This window comes from Mirounga angustirostris, unplaced genomic scaffold (assembly GCF_029215605.1).
Source record: "Mirounga angustirostris isolate CCGP_5_RB_7025 unplaced genomic scaffold, mMirAng1.0.hap1 SCAF_7, whole genome shotgun sequence".
NCBI lineage: Eukaryota > Metazoa > Chordata > Mammalia > Carnivora > Phocidae > Mirounga > Mirounga angustirostris.
In genome coordinates, this window is record NW_026991715.1 from 111,650,282 (window position 1) to 111,670,650 (window position 20,369).

Consider the following 20,369-nt stretch of genomic DNA (forward strand, 5'->3'; position numbering starts at 1 on the left):
CAGCCAGCTATTTAACCTACAGCTGAATAGGGATGGTCACATGAGATCATTCACATAAAGAACTTACAGCACTAAGTGCACAATGAATGCTTCATAAATGTGAGCTAATGCAACCACCAGTCCTAGCACAAATGAGCTCACCATTCGGAGCCTCAGCTCAGTCACCCATGAGGTCAGGTGACTGTACTAACTAACACTGGGTGGTCACTGAAGTCTCACCCAGCTCTGAAATGTTAAGGAACCACACAATGTAGGTTTAGTCACTTAGGAATGTGTTCTGGGGTATGTCCCTCAGCTCACTGTCAACTGGGAAGCACCATGTACTGCTCAACGGTGGCACAGCAGAGCAATGGGATTCCTCTCCGAGGACACATGGTTGTGCCAAAAACATAGCCTCCAGCCTGCCTGGTTTTGTGTCATTAAAGGGAGTGTGAATTAGTCTTCTGGTACCAGCCCCTAGTCTCCATGAATGCTACAGCCCACTCAAGAGAAGGGAGACCTTTATCAGAGACAATGAGCCCGAGGAGGAGAGAAGTCAGATGACCTGCCCAGGCCCTCCCGGCTCTGAGTCTGCCATCCCCCCTCTCTCCCTCCCATTAACCTGGAGGACATATGGTACTTCATGATACGACTTAAGTGAGGTCAGATGTGTTCAACTCTATGATAAGAATTAAGTGGAAACAGCAACAGAAGCTTATATGATCAGAATCTTTTCTCAGATTAGACAGAGATGTTCCACTTCATCATGACATTTTAAAAGCAATCTAAAAACTTGTCCTTGTTTTTACTATAAAGGACATACAAGATAAGCTTGCTTAACAAAAATATCTTTTAAAAGTGGCTAAACTTTTCTCTTAAAGCCAGGATCACAGGGCTGCAAAGGCCCTCTTCCTGTCGTAGCTGGACCAGACACCACAACTGAACCCCAAATAAAGCCTGACACTGGAGAAAGATAATGGGGGAGGGGTGGGGAGAAGGCAAGAATTGTGAGCCTCCCACTAATATGCTGGGGAAAGAGGAAGACAAGAGGACCCAACCAAATTAGCACAAATAGCCCCAAGGGCTCCAACAGCAGGGGTACCTGTTTTGCCCCCATGCAAAATGTGGCCAACTAGTTTTAGCTAATTCCAGAGAGAGAATCAGGTACTTAAGAAAGATATGGGAGCAACCAAAACCTCTTGTAGCATTAAATGTCTTTACTCTGAGTTAAAGCCCTCTAGAAAGAGAAAGAAGGTAGAGACCTCAGGAAGCAGCCAACCAGGAATATCCTGCCCCTACTCCCTCCCCGCTCCCTCACAAGAACACCCCATACAGAGAGGAAGACAGCACACTCCTAACTGGCAAGTCACCGCCATCTGCAGCAGCCTGGCTGTGGCATGTACAGCAATGGAGGACTGAGGACAACTCAGCTAGCCCATGTGATTAGTCAAGAGGGCCCCACTGGTGTTACAAAACATCTTCCCTTTGGGTTAAGAGACACTTAAAATATGATCTTTTTTTTTTTTTTTTAAAGATTTTATTTATTTATTCACGAGAGACAGAGAGAGAGAGAGAGAGAGAAGCAGAGGGAGAAACAGGCTCCCAAAGAGCAGGGAGCCCGATGTGGGACTCGATCCCAGGACCCTGGGATCATGACCTGAGCCGAAGGCAGACGCTTAACCATCTGAGCCACCCAGGCGCCCTAAAATATGATCTTTTAACTGCTGAAGCAACACAAGGCAAATGACCATGTTTAGAGAAGGAACTGATTGGGATTCTGGAGCCTGTGGTTTTAGATCAGCAACAGAAAAGCTGACTTATGCACTAGAGAAGAGAAAGCACTTAAGAGAACAAACACACACTTAGAGAAATATGTTGGACACCTACAGCCCTGTGTCCAGAAGCTCTTTCTGCTGTTTCACTGTGATTGATGCTGGTGAAGCCTACCTGTGTTACTCTAAAATGTCTAGAAATCTACCTTGAAAATTAACAACAGTCTTGAACACAATGTATAATCTCACTTAGTGGGAGTATAAATTAAGAAGTACAAAAGCAAGGAAAACAACCTACATGTCCAACAGTAAAGGAGTAGCTTAGTAAATACAATATGCCAATATAATGGAATATCATGTGGCCGTGAAAATATTTATGAAGGATACGCATATTCATGATATAATATCAAATAAAAAGCAAAAGACAAAGTTCTGTGTATATTATGCAACGTGCAGCCATGAGGAGTAACACAGAAGATAAAACGCAAAAAAAAAAAAAAAAATCATTTTGTTAAGTCAGTGGGATATTCAGAATTTCTTCTTTAGTAACCCCAGATCTAGACATTCTTGAAATGTTTTTACATTAGCTTTTTTTTTTTTTTAGCAATATTTTGGTAGAAATTTAAAATCAGGCTTGAAGCAGTTGTGTAGAATCACAGTTTAGACTTGAGAGAAGCCTTAGCAATCAGATACCCTGCACGTCTTACAGCTGAGGAACCTGAGGCCTCTCTCAGGAGGGTTCACAGGGGCCCATGGTGCACAGCTCATTAACACTGCTGCCCTCTGTCTCTGCAGCTGCAGGATGGAGAAGTGTGAGAGGCCAAAAGGTGCCGAGAAGCCACTCTGTTTGGACCTGGGAGCTTCATACTCGATTGGGTCTGGCTGTTTGGAATGTTCTACAACTATGCATTCCAGTCCAAACAGGCCTTTTAATTGATATTGTTTTATGTTATTGCATCTTCAACAATAGGTTTTTGAAATGTTCATACTTCACTGAAGTTAAGATGTTTCATGTGGCAAATGCCACAGAGAATTAACACAAACCCCTGAAGGACAGGTTAATGCCTCATGGAACCCGAAGAAACGACTCTTCCTATACCTCTGAACTCCCTATGGAGTCAGCCTCTTCCAGCCTCTCCTACACAAACTCTGCACACAGGTGACCTGCTAAGTGCAATTCAAACATATGGGCCGGAAATAAATACCATTCCATATGCAATCACAACAAAATGAGCACCATTCCCTGACACGCATATTCCCCTTTCCCCTCCTCTCCAACAGTCTGAATTAAGCACCAAAAAGTAGACACAGCAGTCTTTGGGTTTGTTCCCTTAAAGAGAGTGGTAAGAAAGGTAATTACAAATGGAAAAAAAAAAAAAATTAGTCTGGACCAAATTCCCCTGTTCCCCTTGGGGGGTGGAGGGTGAGGAAGAGGAGGAAATGTTGGGAAAAAGGACAAGAAAACACCATAAATAGCAAAAAAACCAAACTGCTATTAAAATTATGGGTATAACTGAAAATAATCAGTTCTAGCAAAGTTCTAAAATCATATACCAATTAACCTTATGCAAAAAAGATCTGAAAGTACAGAAAAAAACAAAAACAAAATAAACTCACATAAATACATTTAAGTTGGTGCTACAGTAAAATGCCTCTCCTCAATCCCACAATCACTTCAAAGTCTCCAGGGAAGGTAAGAGAAACCCGAGTGCTCAGAGATGAAGAGGCCACATCATTTAATAGGCTGACTGTGCAATGCTAAGTCACAACAGATCACAGAAGGGGAAAATAACTGAGTAAGCTTGAAGATCAAAACCAGCTTGTATCCTCTGAGCGTCACACTCTTCAAGGGAGATGAAACCCCCAGACAGAGTCAGGAAAAGTGAAGCAAAAACCAAGAGACACCTAAGGATAGCATGAGGTCTGTGAATCAGAGACTGCTGGCTCCTGTGGGGCTCAGGGGAAAGAAACCTGGCAGGAAGTAAGACATATGCTACTGGAGGCTAAGCCAGGCTTGAGAAGAAAATGGGGCCAGGAGAGGAATCAGGCCCAGCATCACTGCCCCAGCTCTTTAAGCAGGAGTAAGTTGGTGTCTAGGCAGTTAGAGCACATTTTACCTAGACAGACTTACCTTTTCTAGAGGAATCACTTTGAAAAAAGCCAATTATCTGAATGAACTACCCCCACCCTTTCTTCCAGCGCCCTTTGGATTCCAGAATGGGAACACTGAAAGTTGTCATCATAAACACTGTACACATGAAATGTCTCTTCAACACTTGGAAATCCATCCACAGCGAAACATATATATCTGAGTCAAAGCATCGGGAGTTGCAGGCAGAAGACAGAAGCAAAATCAAGAGTACCTTAGCATATATTAAGGCAAATTACTGGAAAAGCAAGATACATCACATTCTTTCCTTTTCAGTTGCTCTGGGGCAATAGTGGCCTATGGGTAGCTCCGGGCACAGGATTAGCTGCTGAGTGGTCTTTTCCTATGGATTGGACTAGACAGGGCCAGAAGGTATGCAAAACAGAGGCTACATACAAGGACAAGTGAGATTCTTGATTGCCATCAACTTGCTGGAGTTGGCAAAACCAAGCAGTCCACCCTCTGCCTGGCTCCTACCCAGCCCCATCCTGTAATAAATCCTTAGATAGAATGCTGCCCAACATTAAATCAGAAGGTCCTGGGAAGGCATTAAGTTCCTTTGCTCTAGGGAGTTCCTTCCATACAAAGATCCAGGACACTACGCTTCACCCACATCCTTGAAGTACAATGAGAAAGAGAACTGCAGGTGCCTTGAAGAAATCTGTTCCAGGACAGGCATTAGTCCATTTCCTTGAGGAAGTTCATTTTGGGATAGGCACGAGTCTGTTCCTTGAGGAGATGCATTCTGGGATAGGCACTATTTAGTTCCCTTGAGGAGGTCCTACCTGGTATAGCCACCAGTCTGTCCTCTTGAAGAGGTCCATTCTGAGATAGGCACTAGGCTATTCCCTGAGGAGGTCCATTCTGGAATAGGCACTAAGCTATTTTCTGGAGAAGGACCATTCTAGGGTGAGGTACTAGTCTGTTCCCTTGAGGAAGTCCATTCTGGGAGAAGGACCATTCTAGGGTGAGGTACTAGTCTGTTCCCTTGAGGAAGTCCATTCTGAGATAGGCACTATTGCTTCCCCTGAGCAGGTCCTTCTATGACAGGCACTCGTTTGTTCCCTTAAGGAGGTTCATTCTGGGATGGGCACTAAGCTGTTCCCTCAAGAAGGTCCATTCTGGAATAGGCACTAACGAAGGCCTTTTTAGGATAGGCACTAGTTTATTCCCTGAGGAGGTTGTTTCTGGAATAGGCACTAGGCTGTCCCTTGAAGAAGTCCATTCTAGGATAAGCACTAAACTATTCCCTTGAGGAGGTCCATCTGGGACAGGCACTAGTGTGTTTCCTTGAGGAGGCCCATCTGGGATAGGTATTAGTCCATTCCCTGGAAGAAGTCCATTCTTGGATGGGCACTCATCTGTTCCCTTGAAGAGGTTTATTCTGGGATAGGCACTAGTTTATTCCCCATGTCTAACCTCTACTGCCCTCCTCTTGCTATCAGTCAACCCATAAAGTCATTTCTGATTTTCCAGACTATGATCAAATGCTAGACAACTTTCACATCATTTATCCCTAAAATGCTCCATTCTGCTTCAATTTAAAAACCACAGAGACCTATCTTTATTCCAAAGATAGAGGCTTGGACTGGATAATTTAAGAAGTTCCCAGAGAAGTCTCAATATAATAAACCAAGACATTTCTTTTCCCAAAACAATACAATTTTTAAAAATAAAATAAAAAGCCAAACATAGCCAAAAAGTGAAATCTAGATTCCAGCACTTTAATCTGGAAAGCAGTTGCAAATTTAAATTGGATATTATAGATCAATTTATTCAGGGGTTCTCTATTCTATCAACTCACAGAAGCTACCAAAAAGAAAAAGAAAAAAAGAAAAATTTATTTTTATTTTAAAATGTATACTGGTTTCAACCAACAGCAAATAAAGTAACATCTTATGTCTTAACTCACACTCCTGGGTGTGTGGTCAGGGAGGAAGAATAAAACACAGAGTAAAAAATCAAACACCTAGGTTAATCCATACAGATTTTCTAAGAAACACATTTAGTATATGTCTAGTATAGTATCATGTAGGCTCAAAAATGAAATCTAAAGGAATAGATTGTCACACTGGGAAATGATTATTTGAAAACACCAATAAACATGCACCTGCTATCAAAGTAACCTACACTCATATGGATGAGTTAAATCGCTCTCTATAGACTTTTACCTTACTCTATCGCAAGGACATGGGATCGTAATTTTATATCTTTGCTCTGAATTATGACCATCACCATAGTATTTTATGCTGTATCTACAAATAAACCACTGTTCTCATTCCCACGTCCTTTAGAGCACGTATATAATCAATTCACTTCACCACCTAGCCAGGCCTCAAATCTGCACCTGAGACAACAGGTCAAGTTTCCTGCTTACACACTACAACTGTTCCACTCCCAACAGTCTCTCGCTCAAGAAAGGCCTGGGGACTGGGTGCCCTTTGGGAAAGCAAACAAAGCAAGTATCTTGTCTTCTACTCACATGTCACACAGACCAGCACGGTGCGCACAGACAGGTCTACGACCAGCTCCCAGTGCTCGGGCACGCGGGACACAAAGAAGGGGATGATGATCTCAGCCGGGACATAGAACTGGAGGGCATAGGTGAAGAAGATGCCGATGGAGTACAGCAGCTTGACCGACTGGTACAGCCTGGGGAGAGAGCCGAGACACATTCAAAAGCCTGCTCTGCTTCCATGTGCCCTAGCAGCGAGGGGGCAAAATGGTCTCATGGTGAAGTGGCCATATCTATCCAAGTCACAAATGCACGTGGTCCTTTGGACCCAGCAATTTCATGTCTAGGGATTTATCCTGCGGATATATTTGCACATGTGCACAAAAAATTGACATTCAACATATGTCACTGCAGCATTATTTAAGTATGAAAGACTGAAAACAGTTTAAATGTTAACCAGTGGGCAACTAGTTAAATAAATCATGGTGTGCCATATAGCTGTTAAAAAGTATGAGGCAGGGCGCGCCCTCTCCCTCCTCCACCGCTGCCACCTCCTTCTTCTGCCGCTCCTGGTGCCGCTTGCATGCTCGTTCGGTGCGGACCTGGTACCTCTTTTGTGAAGCGGCAGCTGAGGAGACTCCGGCGCTCGCCATGGCCGACGAAAAGCCCAAGGAAGGAGTCAAGACTGAGAACAACGATCATATTAATTTGAAGGTGGTGGGGCAGGATGGTTCTGTGGTGCAGTTTAAGATTAAGAGGCACACGCCACTTAGTAAACTAATGAAAGCCTATTGTGAACGACAGGGTTTGTCAATGAGGCAGATCAGATTCCGATTTGATGGGCAGCCAATCAATGAAACAGACACACCTGTACAGCTGGAAATGGAGGATGAAGATACAATTGATGTGTTCCAGCAGCAGACAGGAGGTGTCTACTAAAAAGGGAACCTGTTACTTTACTCCAGGACTCTGTTCCTCCAGACCACGAAGACATTCTCAATTAGAAAGCTGCAATTTGGTTTCACCGTATCCTGACTACTACAGTATAGTTTTCTCTATTCTTTCATTTTCCCCTTCCCCATTCCTTTATTGTACATAAAGTAACTGTATGTGCACAAGCATATTGCATTTTTTTTAAACTAAATGGCCAATGGTATGTTTTGATCGACATCAAATGGAGTGGGATGGGGGGAAAATACTGCTTCTGTGAAAATAGCCCCTCTCTCCATTAGTGGCATGCTCAGTCAGCTCTTATCTTTATATTCCAGTAAGTTATTTTGCCCTCACTGTTTAACAAAAAAAGAACAACATAAAAATCCTTGCATACCTTGTTCAATTGCAAAATTTTAATGTTTTTCATTTATCATTGTAAAACCAAGGACAATTTTATAACTTTTTTGTACATAGCTGTTACATGTAGGGCAATCTGTCTTTAAGTAGGGATAAATTACTCTAATAAAAGAAATGAATCCTAGATAGTTTTCCCTTCAAGTCAAGCGTCTTGTTGTTTAAATAAACTTCTTGTTTAAAATGAAAAAAAGAAAAAGTATGAGGCAGAACTATAGGTGTTGAAATGGAACTAGTTTTGTGATATTATTAAGTGAAAACCGCGTGAAGAAACAGTGTCTACAGTGTGCTATAAATTGTCCAAAAAAAAGAAAAAAGGGGAAAACACTCCCCCTCACACACACATACATATGATATTCTTACATATTCTAAACATCTCCAAAAGGAAATACAAGATATTGCCTCTGAAATGGGCAACTGTAACACTGGGGACTTGGGGGAGGCAAATGGAAATAAACATATACTGTATAGACTTTGAACATCTGCAATCTTTACCAGGGACCTATATCCTTTCAAAAATTAAAACAATTAAAATATAACAGGCCTTTTTATAGCCTCTCCTCCAATTCAGTGCTCCCTAGAATCAGATGGCGACCACACAGCCAAGAAGCAGGAGCAAAACCCATCTTTCCACTCCACTGTGGCCGTCTCCCTACTGTGGCTTCACATGCGGCTTCTCAGGGAGACCATTACGTCACCATCTGGTATCTCTATCTTATCTCATGCCTAGGACTGTGCAGAGTAGAAACAAGTCTGATCCATGAGTACTCATGGATCTGACATGATCATTAAAAGGGAAGGCCACCCTGCCCCTTAGCAAAGCTCCACTTCAAACAGGACCCTCATTGCATTAGGCAGCAAGAAACACGGGCCTCCCCCACCTCGTTGGAAATCTATTTAAAAGTGGTAACTATAGCGCTGTGAATTGTGCAAGACTGTTGAATCTCAGATCTGTACCTCTGAAACAAATAATGCAATATATGTTAAGAAAAAAAAAAGAAGAAGAAGAAGAAGAAGGTAGCAGGAGGGGAAGAATGAAGCGGGGGAAATCGGAGGGGTAGATGAACCATGAGAGACGATGGACTCTGAAAAACAAACTGAGGGTTCTAGAGGGGAGGGGGGTGGAAGGATGGGTTAGCCTGGTGGTGGGTATTGAGGAGGGCACATTCTGCATGGAGCACTGGGTGTTGTGCACAGACAATGAATCATGGAACACTTCATCTAAAACTAATGATGTAATGTATGGGGATTAACATAAGAATAAAAAAAAGTGGTAACTATATTGTGTATAATGTGCATTGAATTTCTCTGTGGTTGAACTTAATACCTAGAAGATGTTCTTACCCTATAAACAGGAGAACACCCTGGGAGAGACTGAGTTTGACAAAAGGTCTTACTTGCTCCAAGAATAGATAATAAAAAGGCTTTGGAAAAATCATCTGGTGGTTCTATAATTAAACTCAATACAACACCAAAGCCTTCTGGAGTGCCAGGAAGTCTGGAAGCAGGATAGTCACCTGCAGGGACGGCTAAATAAATTGTACCAGAATGGAGGGAGAAAGATTAGAGTAGCTGGGTTTGGAGTATCAGAGGAAAGAAGACAGGTGCTTATCTATAGGTTCGGATTATGTGGGCTGCTTCTGTTCCTGCTGATCCATTTATCTCCAGTTATGCCAAGCTACCACCTGGCTCTTGAAAGGACAGGAACATTTGGAAATTTAAAAGCAGGCATCAGAATGAAAGATTTCTGAAAACACTAGCCCATTGCAAGGCTACCACTTGGCTGGCCACCCCACCGATCTTGTCCCCAAACCCCTGCTAGTTAGGGTGTCCTGTGTTAAACACCAATGGCAAGCTGAATAAATGTTTTTCCCAATTTTCTCCACCTGTCCTTGCACAATGCCTCACTGATCAGAGCTCTAAAAACATGCACAGGCAGGTCAACCAGGCCGGCCTGAAAGGTCCTTTTGATCCCCAGGGCACTCAACAAGCTTTTCAGTGTCTGCTCAGCTGCCCTCCACAATGAAATTCTAATCTTCAAAAGGGAACTGTTGCTTCAGACACACCCTGTGATAGCTACCTTTTCATCTTTTTTAAAGGTCTGTTTTATTTATTTATTTATTTATATGAGAGAGAGAGAGAGAGAGAGAGCGAGCACACATGAGTGGTAGGGAGGGGCAGAGGGAAAGGGAGAAGCAGACTCTCTGCTTAGCAGGGAGCCTGTCACGGAGCTCAATCCCGGGACACTGAGATCATGACCTGAGCTAAAGGCAGATGTTTAACCGACTGAGCCACCCAGGTGCCCCGACAGCTACCTTTTTAGTTAGCATTTCAGTATGTCTTAGTGTTGCCCTGCAATATAGTAACCAAGAGCTAAGCAAAGTGAGATACAGAAGTGCTCCCCACAAGCCCTCATCCATGGTGACAGGCCTCCACCTGCACATCAAGCCAGTAACTGCCATGGGAGAGGCACAGCAGAACCTGGGAACCTAGCCAATTCTCCCTCCTCTCTCCCTGTCTATTTGGAATGTTTAAGTGAACTGATGGGATACTTGGCCCTTCCAGGCTCAGATTTCTAGGGAGGAATGGTATTTCAGTCACCTGATAACCAATCCATTTGGCATACACCTCCATAGGAATTCCTCTTCCCAAGTAGAAGGCTCAGGGCAGTGTCCTCCTTCTGATAGCACCAGAACAGTATTACAAAGTGCTTTCTCATGCATAGCATTTGGTCTTCATGACAACCCTGGCAGAAAGAAATGACTATTCCTGGTTCCCAGAAGTGGGAGCTGAGGCAGTGAGCAGCTGTGACATGCGCAAGTCCACAGAGCTGGACGTGGCAGACCACCTCTATCCTCTACACACCAGTTGCTTCCTGAGAACATCTCCTCATTCATAAAATGCTCAGTCCCCGCATTTAGTCCTCCTTTTAATTCAAAAGTCATCCCCTGGGTGATGATCATGTGCCAGGCACTATGACGGGTGCTGGGGTGCAATGGAGCCCTGCCCTCCCAGAGCTGATCATGTAGGGAGATCACAGTTCGGGTAAATGGACAATTACAGCACTATGGAATAAGATTTAGGCTAGGGTCCAAATGGGATCCCACAAGAGCAGAAGAAAGGGGCATCAGACCTAGACGGGAAGTTGTGGGTAAGACAGCAGAGAAAGTTTCTCAAAAAGAGTGACTCCTATGCTAAGTGAAATAAGTCAAGCAGAGAAAGCCAATTATCATATGGTTTCACTTAGTTGTGGAACATAAGGAATAGCATGGAGGATATTAGGAGAAGGAAGGGAAAAATGAAGGGAGGGAAATCGGAGGGAGAGATGAACCATGAGAGACTATGGACTCTGAGAAACAAACAGGGTTTTAGAGGGGAGGGGGGTGGGGGAATGGGTTAGCCCGGTGATGGGTATTAAGGAGGGCACGTATTGCATGGAGCACTGGGTGTTATACGAAAACAATGGATCGTGGATCACTACTTCAAAAACTAATGATGTATTGTATGGTGACTAACATAACATAATACAATTAAAAAAAAAAAAAAAGTGACTCCTAGACTAAGTCTTCCTGGCCAAGTAGGAATGAGGTGCAGGTAGGGCTAGAACCTGAGTGGGACTAACAGGCACCTTAAAGGTTTTGCCTCAATCAGAGGAGCAAAGGGAAGACTCTCAACAAGGAGATGCACAACTGACTTGAGTCTGAGATGGCTCATACAGGTAACAGAGAACAGGTCTGCAGAAGGAGTAAGACTGAGATAGGTGGAGGGGTCCAAAGGCTCAGTGCACAGCCAAGGAGGGATGGTGCTGGCCTGGGGGTGGGGGTGGCAGCAGTGGGCTAAAGTGAAGTGAGCTGATTAAAGGTATAAGGAGGAGGGGAATCCACATTCTGACCCATTAATTAAAAAAAAACAACAACATCCAGTGTTCCCAGGCTTCTATCCTCCCACACATACCAGCAATTGGGCAGGTTGAGGGTTATACTCCCTTGGATATTAGCTCCAAACTGCAGGTACCCCAGACACCCCAGACTGATGTAGAGGGCAGTGATGATGGCCATTCCCACGTACAGGATGATCGGAAATTTCTGGGGATCCTTCATTTTGTTTTCAAGGGGCAGAACCTATGAGAGCAGTGAGAGAGAAGAGAAAACGGGAAAAAGTAACATTAATGGCCAAAATAAATTGTAATCTTCTCAGAAAAAGTAACTGCTTTATCCCCAGGATTCCCCAAAAGCACATCTATCCTTTACCAGACAGATAAACAAAGGCAAGTTATTTCCTCAGAGTTGGAGGAGATACCCCGCTTCCCATGTGGAAGCGGGGAAAGTCCTGAGGGCGAGGGCAGGCAGGAATGGCCCCAGGACTCCTGCCCAGGCCAGCGCTCTGAACTCCTACTCCAGGGTCCCCATGGGCTGGGGGTGCTCTCTGCCTCTTGGCACAGCCCCGTGGCAGCTGCTTCATGCCCACCCGGCACAATGGAGAACAGACCTCGTCTGAGATCACGGCTCTGCTAACCCGTCCAAAGAATGCAAAATGTAGGTCAGGGAAAGCTGCCACTCTAGTTCCCAGAAACTGTTTCCTTACCTCCAAGAGGGCCAGCAGTGACATGTTAAACCTCTGACTTAGAGAAACGGGGGTGCTGAGGGTATCACAAGTTAGAGGATGGAGAGATTCAGGCTCACAAAATGTAAAACAAAACCCACTTTCCAGATTCCTATTCCAAACCACTGACCTCGCTGCCCTTTCCCTCACAGCAGAGGACATTCCAAAGCAAAGCAAAGGTCCCTTTGAAGACTGGTTCCTCTAGGAACAGGGAAAACAGAAGCTGTGACTGACAGGCTTCACAACCTGCTATCAGCTGCATCTGGCATGGCTGGCAAGGAAAAGCAACGCAGGGCAATGTCTAGCTGCCCCACAAACCGTCTTTGATCTTGTCATGACACTCCTTTTCCTCAAACACTTGCGGCCATGAGGCAGAGTGGGTCGGTGCCAGACGCCGCGGGCCTGCTACAGGCCTGGTGCCGTGAGGGGCGCCACAGCTCCGCACTTCCGACCGGGCCTCAGTACCGCACCCCCTCCCCAGCTCAGGGGGCTCAAGCTGCAGCTGATCCACATCCAATTAGAAACAGTTTGTAAGCTTTCCTTCCATTACCTTTTATGGAGAGTCTAGAGAGCCAGAGAGCAGGCAGCCCATCTCCTCCGTGTCTGCCAGGCCTGGGCCAGTGGCACAAACACAGAGAGAGCAAGAGCACAATGAACAAACAGCGAACAGGGGCCCTTCACCCAGTCACACCCAGTAGCCCTCAAGTCCAAACTAAAAGTCAAAACAGCAGTGTTTTCCCCCCTTATAAAAATAGAAAACAGAGAAATCTTAAAGTAACAGATAATGATGATTATAGAATGACTCCATTTCCAAGCCTTGGCTGATGAAATGATGCAAAGAGCAACTTCTGCACTGCGCTGTTAGGGAAAAATGATCTATTCAGCACAATGCTCCTTAAGAACCCAGGGTCTCCGGGCAGCTTTCCACACTTAACTCAATCTTTTCTTTCCGGTCCCACATACGTGGGGCCTCTTCCTCACTGCTGCAATATGGGCCATTTCAGGTCTCAACCCCAGCAGCAGGAAAACATTGTGTTTGTGAATCAAGGGGAGACATTCTTCCTGGGCACTGAGAAGCCCAAAGAAAGAGCAAAGCGAAGGTGTTAAAACTCAGGACAACAACTTACACACTGATCACTTAGAAAGCCTCGCTGTGATGTTAGAGCCTTAACCCATTCCATCAATACCACCGGGGCAATTTCTTAGTATTTTGACAAAAAAAACCCTCTCCAGCTTCTAGGTTTTCTTAAAAGTATATAAAGTGGTAGAGAAATCAAAAGAGGATAAAAAGATATTCCATGAAAGGAAAAGTGTCTTCCCTTTTCCTAAGCTCTTGGCCAGCAGAACTAATAATTTTCTTCAAAGAAGAATTCTGGACCTTTACTATGAAAAATATAAATAAAAATCAAATTAGGTACAACTGAGTGGCACATTCCTCTCCTTAAGGAGAATAATTGGGTGAAATCACAGCAATGATGGGGGAAGCTAAGCCAGGAATGAAGGCTAAGGTTATTTATCTACACCCAAAAAAATACAGCACATCAATGTTCCAGGACAGAGAGATAATTTGCGTGTTTATTGATTTAATAATAAAATCAATAGTATTATTAATAAAAATAAAAATCATTTAATGCTCACTATGTGTCAGGGACTATGTGAAGCACTTCACACATATCTTATTTAATCCTAACAAATACTAATGATTAAGTTCACTTTTCAGAAGCAAACAATGAAGGCTCAGAGAAGTTATGTCCTTACAAAGTCACACAGCTACTCCTTGGCAGAGCCAGGACTCACCCCTAGTCAGTCTGACTCTAGACCCTGGATTCCCAATTGTCACATATTACTGCTTACTGCACACAAAGGGGATGACTGTGCAACACAGGGGGTCTGAATGTAAACGTTCTTAAATCACATACAATTTATTTTCAAAAGCTAGAGCTGGGAAACTCCAGTGGAATCCCTGAAATGCTGTCCGTTAACTGGCCAATAAGTTTCAGAAGATAATTTCTAATAGCACTTCCTCAGCTTTCCATCAAGCAACCTCAAGGACACCAAGGACAACAGATCATCACAATGCAACTCTTACCATCCCAATGCCTTCAAATGCAAAAATGGCTGTGCCGAAGAACAGAGGGTAGGTCTTCCAGGGCGCCACCAAGGGGAGGCGGGTGGGGTCTGGGATATTCTGAAAGAGAAAATAAAACAAAGTAAAGGTTATACAGAGATTCGAGATTTGAACTCCAACATCAGAGAGGTCACATCTCTTCCTAAATCCAAGATCCTGTGAAGGGAGAAAGTCTGACATCTGACAGATGATCTGGGGGACATTTAGCTTTTGTATGTTTTTCCCTTCAGGCTGAGAAAACCCTACCTGCGTTGGGGAAAGACTATAGCCCAGTGTACTATAAAAAACTCAAATGTTGAAGCTTGCATAAAAATAGTTACCTTCTTTCATTAGGTAATCCCATCCCCAGAAATTTAATCCGAATAGGAAAAAAAATCAAAATATAAAAAAATTAGAGCAAAGTTATTTAATAGTAATTAAAAACAACCTAAATATTCCCAAACAAGTAAAACAAGTTAGTTTACTGCACATCAACCATACCACAGAATATTATGCACTATTTTAAAAGTAAAAATTGAGATAACTAAGTAGCAAATGAAAAACTGCTTATGAAATACTAGAACATTAACTTTTTAAATTTACATATTCACTATAATACAACTACATAAACACTCCACACAGATAAAGCTGGAAGGAAAGGTGGAAGATTTTTAAAAGAGCTCTTTTCTTTTTTTTCTCTGCTTTTCTTCCTTCTTTCCTTCCTTCCTTCCTTCCCTTCTCCCTTCTCTTAATTCTTTTTTTTTTTTTTAAGATTTTATTTATTTATTTGACAGAGAGAGACACAGCAAGAGAGGGAATACAAGCAGGGGGAGTGGAAGAGGGAGAAGCAGGCTTCCCGCTGAGCAGGGAGCCCGATGCGGGGCTCGATCCCAGGACCCTGGGATCATGACCCGAGCCGAAGGCAGACGCTTAACTACTGAGCCACCCAGGCGCCCCTCCCTTCTCTTAATTCTTGTGAATGAGTGGACACTTGAAAAATTTTACTGATAAACACCTGACAGGAGTACTGGAACATTTAGGGACAAAATAGAAAAAAAAAAAAAGCATTTAAAAATAGAGGCAAATAAAAACCAAGGCAATTGTTAACTGCAGGTACAATGTAAAGATGTACAAGCAGGAGGTGCAGACACAGAATTCTCCCCGGCTCACCACTGAACAATAGCCCCCAGTAATGGACAGCATCAAAGGAACAGGACTCAGCATGGGAAAGAAGCTTCTGTCCTTTCAGAATGTGGCTTTTTCAACCATGTGCATACACTGCTTACATTAAAATAAGAATTGATTTTATTTATTTATTTATTTATTTTTATTATTTTTTTTAAAATTTTTTTTTAAAGATTTTTTATGTATTTATTTGACAGAGAGAGACACAGTGAGAGAGGGAACACAAGCAGGGGGAGTGGAAGAGGGAGAAGCAGGCTTCCCGCGGAGCAGGGAGCCCGATGTGGGGCTCGATCCCAGGACCCTGGGATCATGACCTGAGCCGAAGGCAGATCCTTAACAACTGAGCCACCCAGGCGCCCCTATTATTATTTTTTTTAATTTTATTTATTTATTTGACAGAGAGAGACACAGCGAGAGAGGGAACACAAGCAGGGGGAGTGGGAGAGGGAGAAGCAGGCTTCCCACGGAGCGGGGAGCCCGATGCGGGGCTCGATCCCAGGACCCTGGGATCATGACCTGAGCTGAAGGCAGACGCTTAACGACTGAGCCACCCAGGTGCCCAAAATAAGAATTGATTTTAAAACTGCCTTTACAATGTTTTAAAATTGATTTAACTATAGAGATATTTAGATAAATATGGGTCACACTCCAACAGTATAACAGAATAGTATCAGTGAACAAAAGATCTAATACTAATCTCTGTAATAGGCTTCTCTTTGAAAGTTTTCAAAGCAATTATACTATAGTCTCCCTAAAATACAAATAATTTTTAAAAATCTTTTTTTTTTTTCCTGAGCCCCTGCCTATAAAGATCTCTTTATAAGAAATATTTCAGGGGCGCCTGGGTGGCTCAGTTGGTTAAGCATCTGCTTCAGCTTAGGTCATGATCCCAGGGTCCTGGAATAGAGTCCCACATCGGGCTCCCTGCTCAGCGGGGAGCCTGCTTCTCCCTCTCCCTCTGCCTGCCGCTTCCCCTGCTTCTGTTCTCTCTTTCTCTGTGTTAAATAAATAAATAAAATCTTTAAAAAAAGAAAAGAAAAATAAATATTTCAGTATCTGGAATGAAGACAGACTAAGAAATATTTTTGCTCTACAATGAGACAAAGAGTGAAATTGCCCTGTAATTATTCCTGAATCACAGTGCAACTTAAGTTCTTGGAAACAGGAGCAGTCTGTTGGTTAGTGGATGACTGTTGCCCCCGGTTCATACATCATATCTGGCTGAAGTATCAGAGAGGGAATTTCAGAATACATGTCTGGGGATACTGGTGTGAATGAGACCAGCAGAAGGAATTTATAATTCTACATACTTAATGATTGCTACTGACTTAGAGCCCAACCCATTAAATGAAAAAAGTTTAATGGGAAAGAAACACATTAAAATCAGTTCATTATCAACATATTGTCTCCTCAATTCTATGATACTATCAATTTCAGTGATAATAGCTTTTTGAGAAAATGCTGTTAAATGTACATAGGATTGCAAGATGTACTCAATTTTGGAAACATTATACCTGTGAAAAAACTGCTTCTCAGAATTAAGGAAATGCAGTGATAAATACATTTATTGGGAGCCCCCCTGGGTGCCATATGTCCGTGCAGGTGATGAAGCTAAGGGGAAACCTGCACAGGTGGAAGGCCTCAGTCAGCTTCCTGGGCTGGCGTGTGCATGAGGAGCAAGAGCACCAGTCACACACATGCTCAGGACTGGGAAAAAATTCAGAAACACCAGACAGCGGGAGAAGATGCCAAGACAAGACAGCAGTAACAACAGCATCAGCAACAAAAGTGACCCAAAGGGAGCATCTTACATACCTACACACCTACATATCACATCAAAATGAAGCTACTCAACACACAGCCAAACCACCATCCTCCCCAGCTCCCCCAGAGCAGAGAGCACTGTGTGATCTTACACACGGCTCCTGGCTGAGCCCAGAGGCAGGCTCACACTCGCTCTGAAGAAATCAGCAGGGCTGCCTCATCCGCACGTGCCAGTTGCACGACACACAGACAATGCTCTGAACGGACACTGTCTTCACCTGGGACTGAGACACTGTCGGAACCCATATTCCCATCCCAGCCCTGCGTTCACGGCAACCACTGCAGTCCAACGACCTGCCATGCTTTCAAATTAAATGCAGCACCTGTGTGCGTCCATGTGAGCTTGCCTCGCTCACTTTAATGTCCACTGTGGTGTGTCCCAGGCACTGATTGAGATCTCTAATTACAAAGTTAAATCATGCATTTATTTACCCTTCCTTGTTTTAACTTAATTTGACAGAGGTAGAGACGGAAACTCTCTGGAAATGGTCAATCATGCGTTCACGGGACCTCCTTCCATTCACATAAAAAACAGTAACGGACAGCAGTTTATTTTATTTTTAAAAACCAGTTCTGCAGAAGAAGAGTCAATTATCCGCCACCCATCCGACTTCCTAAGACAGGGGAGAACCAGTAAATGCTCACTGAGTACAATGTTAATCTAAATTCATTATATCATATCCTCAGTGCAGGAAGTGCTGTTTTACAATGCACTGCGTTCCTAGAAACCGTATCAGTGAGCGACCGGGTCACTGTTAAGCAGACCGTATTAAAATGAGTCAATGTTCACCTGTCAGACTGACCGAAATTAAAAAGATTGACAATACATCTACTTATGCACTATGGGAGGGAGTCTATGAAATTGGTAAGTAGCTTTTGGAAAAAGCAACATGGCAAAATAAAAATTCAAAAGTGCACACTCTTTAGCAGCTATACCTCTACATAAATACCTTGGAGAAGTATTTATACGTGTCTACAAAAAGGAAGGCCGGAGAATATTCACTGTCCTAATACTAAAATAACACTAAAAATTATAAGTGACCTGACAGTCCACTGAATGGGGACTGGTTCAATAACCTATGGTGCATCTATTCTCTGAAATACTATGTAGCAATTAGAAAGAATGAGGTAAAACTATGTGTATCAACATGAAAAGCTCCCTGAGGCATTGTCAAGGGGAAAAAAAAGCAAGGTAGATGAATACTACATCTAATAAAATTTTTTTAAAGATTTTATTTATTTATTTGACAGAGGGAGAGACAGCGAGAGAGGGAACACAAGCAGGCGGAGCAGGAGAGGGAGAAGCAGGCTTCCTGCCAAGCAGGTAGCCCGATGTGGGGCTCGATCCCAGGACCCTGGGATCATGACCTGAGCCGAAGGCAGATGCTTAACTGACTGAGCCACCCAGGCGCCCCTACATCTAATAATTTTTAAAACCATGTTAAAAAAAAAACAAGACATACTTTTGTTTTACATATTTCTCTACATACTAATACAGTGTGTAGATACATTCATAAGACCTAGATAGAGACAGACCAATCACATACAGTGAGTCCCTGAGAGAAAGTGGGCATGTGGTTTTCAACATTTGTGCTGTCTGCATCTTAATGAAAAGGTGCTGATGAGTTCTTTAGAGAATTAAATTTAAATATCTTTTTTAAAGTTATGCTTTTATTCCCTGGCTTTCACTCTTTTCCTCTTCTCAAGTCTTGGCAAAATGCACTGTCTCATCTATAAAGAGCCACAGTGTTTCAGGGCACATTTTTCTCAGCCTGGTCTTCTACCCATCAACATACAGATGTCCTCTCTTGGACTACCTACACACCTGCCCACATGGGCTCTGTAAGAGGTGGGGAGACAATAACTGGATTTATAATTTTGACAAATAAATACATAACTGGAGCGGTAAGGCATTATTTTATCTAAGTATTAAGGCAGAGAAGTTGATTTTGTTTTCACCTTAATATTCTTCTATTTTCCCATTATACAATGATTCATGTACTAACTATCCAATTGGAAAAAAGTCTAACACAGTGAACTCAATGGGGATGATTCTGCACACACACACATACCACCACCCCCACCCCTCAGCACATTTCTCAATGTCTGGGGACATTTTTGGTTGTCATAACTTGGGGCATGGCTGCTACTAGCACCTAGTAGGTAGAAAGCAGGGATGCTGCAAAACATCCCACGTCGCACAGGACAGCCCCCCCATGACAAAAAATTATCTGGCCCAAAATGTCACTAGTCCCAAAGTTGAGAACCCCTAATGTAAATATACCACACATAAGTAACATATCCCTATTTACGTTCCACTTACTTGTTTCATTTGCTTCTTTGATTATATAATAGGCAGAGGGAGAGCCTTGGCTCTTACCTGCACAATGAACTGGTAGAGCATAACCAGGCTAACCAGCATGGTGATGTTGGCCAACAGAGAGAAGATGGACAGGGCTCGGAGGTTCCTGACAAAAACCAGCAGCACCAGGAAGGGCAGGAAGGTAAGCATGTAGAGCCGCGAGTCCATGGTGGGCATCAGAATCACTGTCTCATTGTTGTGGCAGTTGTTGGTGGTCCCATTGGCTGCTTCTATCACCTAAATTGAGGGGAAGAAATGCAACAGAAAAGGCCTCTCAAATGGCAAAGGCCAGTGTACCTCCCACCAAAAGGGGCTCCTAACTAAAGACTCCGTATGTGAACAAAGCCATACAGAAGCCTGCAGCCGGTGAACCATCTTCCAAGATCTTCATAATTGTCATCAGTAACCCAACTGTCTCAGCTGGGTTTGATCATATCTTACCTAAAGACAGGAGGCTAGACATGGTATCTTGAAGTTTCTCAGTGCCCTAGGTCTTTAGATGAAATTAAGCAAAAGACACTATTCTATGTAAGATGTTAAAAATCTTAATTCTTTTGTTGACCAAAACTGGCTTAGAAGGAATCCTA

At 43.3% G+C, this 20,369-nt stretch overlaps 2 protein-coding genes across 8 annotated transcripts in view; one reads left to right on the top strand and one right to left on the bottom strand.

The window, feature by feature from the left end:
* SLC36A1 (solute carrier family 36 member 1) overlaps positions 1-20,369 on the bottom strand; it is a 236,950-nt gene that overhangs the window by 199,112 nt on the left and 17,469 nt on the right. For 6 of the 7 annotated variants that reach the window (XM_064596625.1, XM_064596626.1, XM_054513932.2 and 3 more), the window contains exons 7-10: positions 19,801-20,019; positions 14,394-14,492; positions 11,657-11,823; positions 6,383-6,552 (exon numbers count right to left, since the gene is read on the bottom strand). In XM_064596625.1, the coding sequence (XP_064452695.1) occupies positions 6,383-6,552; positions 11,657-11,823; positions 14,394-14,492; positions 19,801-20,019 (655 nt within the window). Of the gene's footprint in view, positions 1-1,642; positions 5,710-6,382; positions 6,553-11,656; positions 11,824-14,393; positions 14,493-19,800; positions 20,020-20,369 lie in introns of those variants that run through there. The other variant, XM_045902311.2, reaches the window with a different exon arrangement.
* LOC123863130 (small ubiquitin-related modifier 2-like) lies at positions 6,882-7,325 on the top strand. The gene has a single exon (XM_045902339.3). The coding sequence runs from the start codon at positions 7,007-7,009 to the stop codon at positions 7,292-7,294; it is 288 nt and encodes a 95-aa protein (XP_045758295.2). The 5' UTR covers positions 6,882-7,006; the 3' UTR covers positions 7,295-7,325.

What these genes read in the sequence shown, in the direction of transcription:
- LOC123863130 (XM_045902339.3), top strand. Translation starts at nt 7,007, where the DNA reads ATGGCCGACGAAAAGCCCAAGGAAGGAGTCAAGACTGAGAACAACGAT.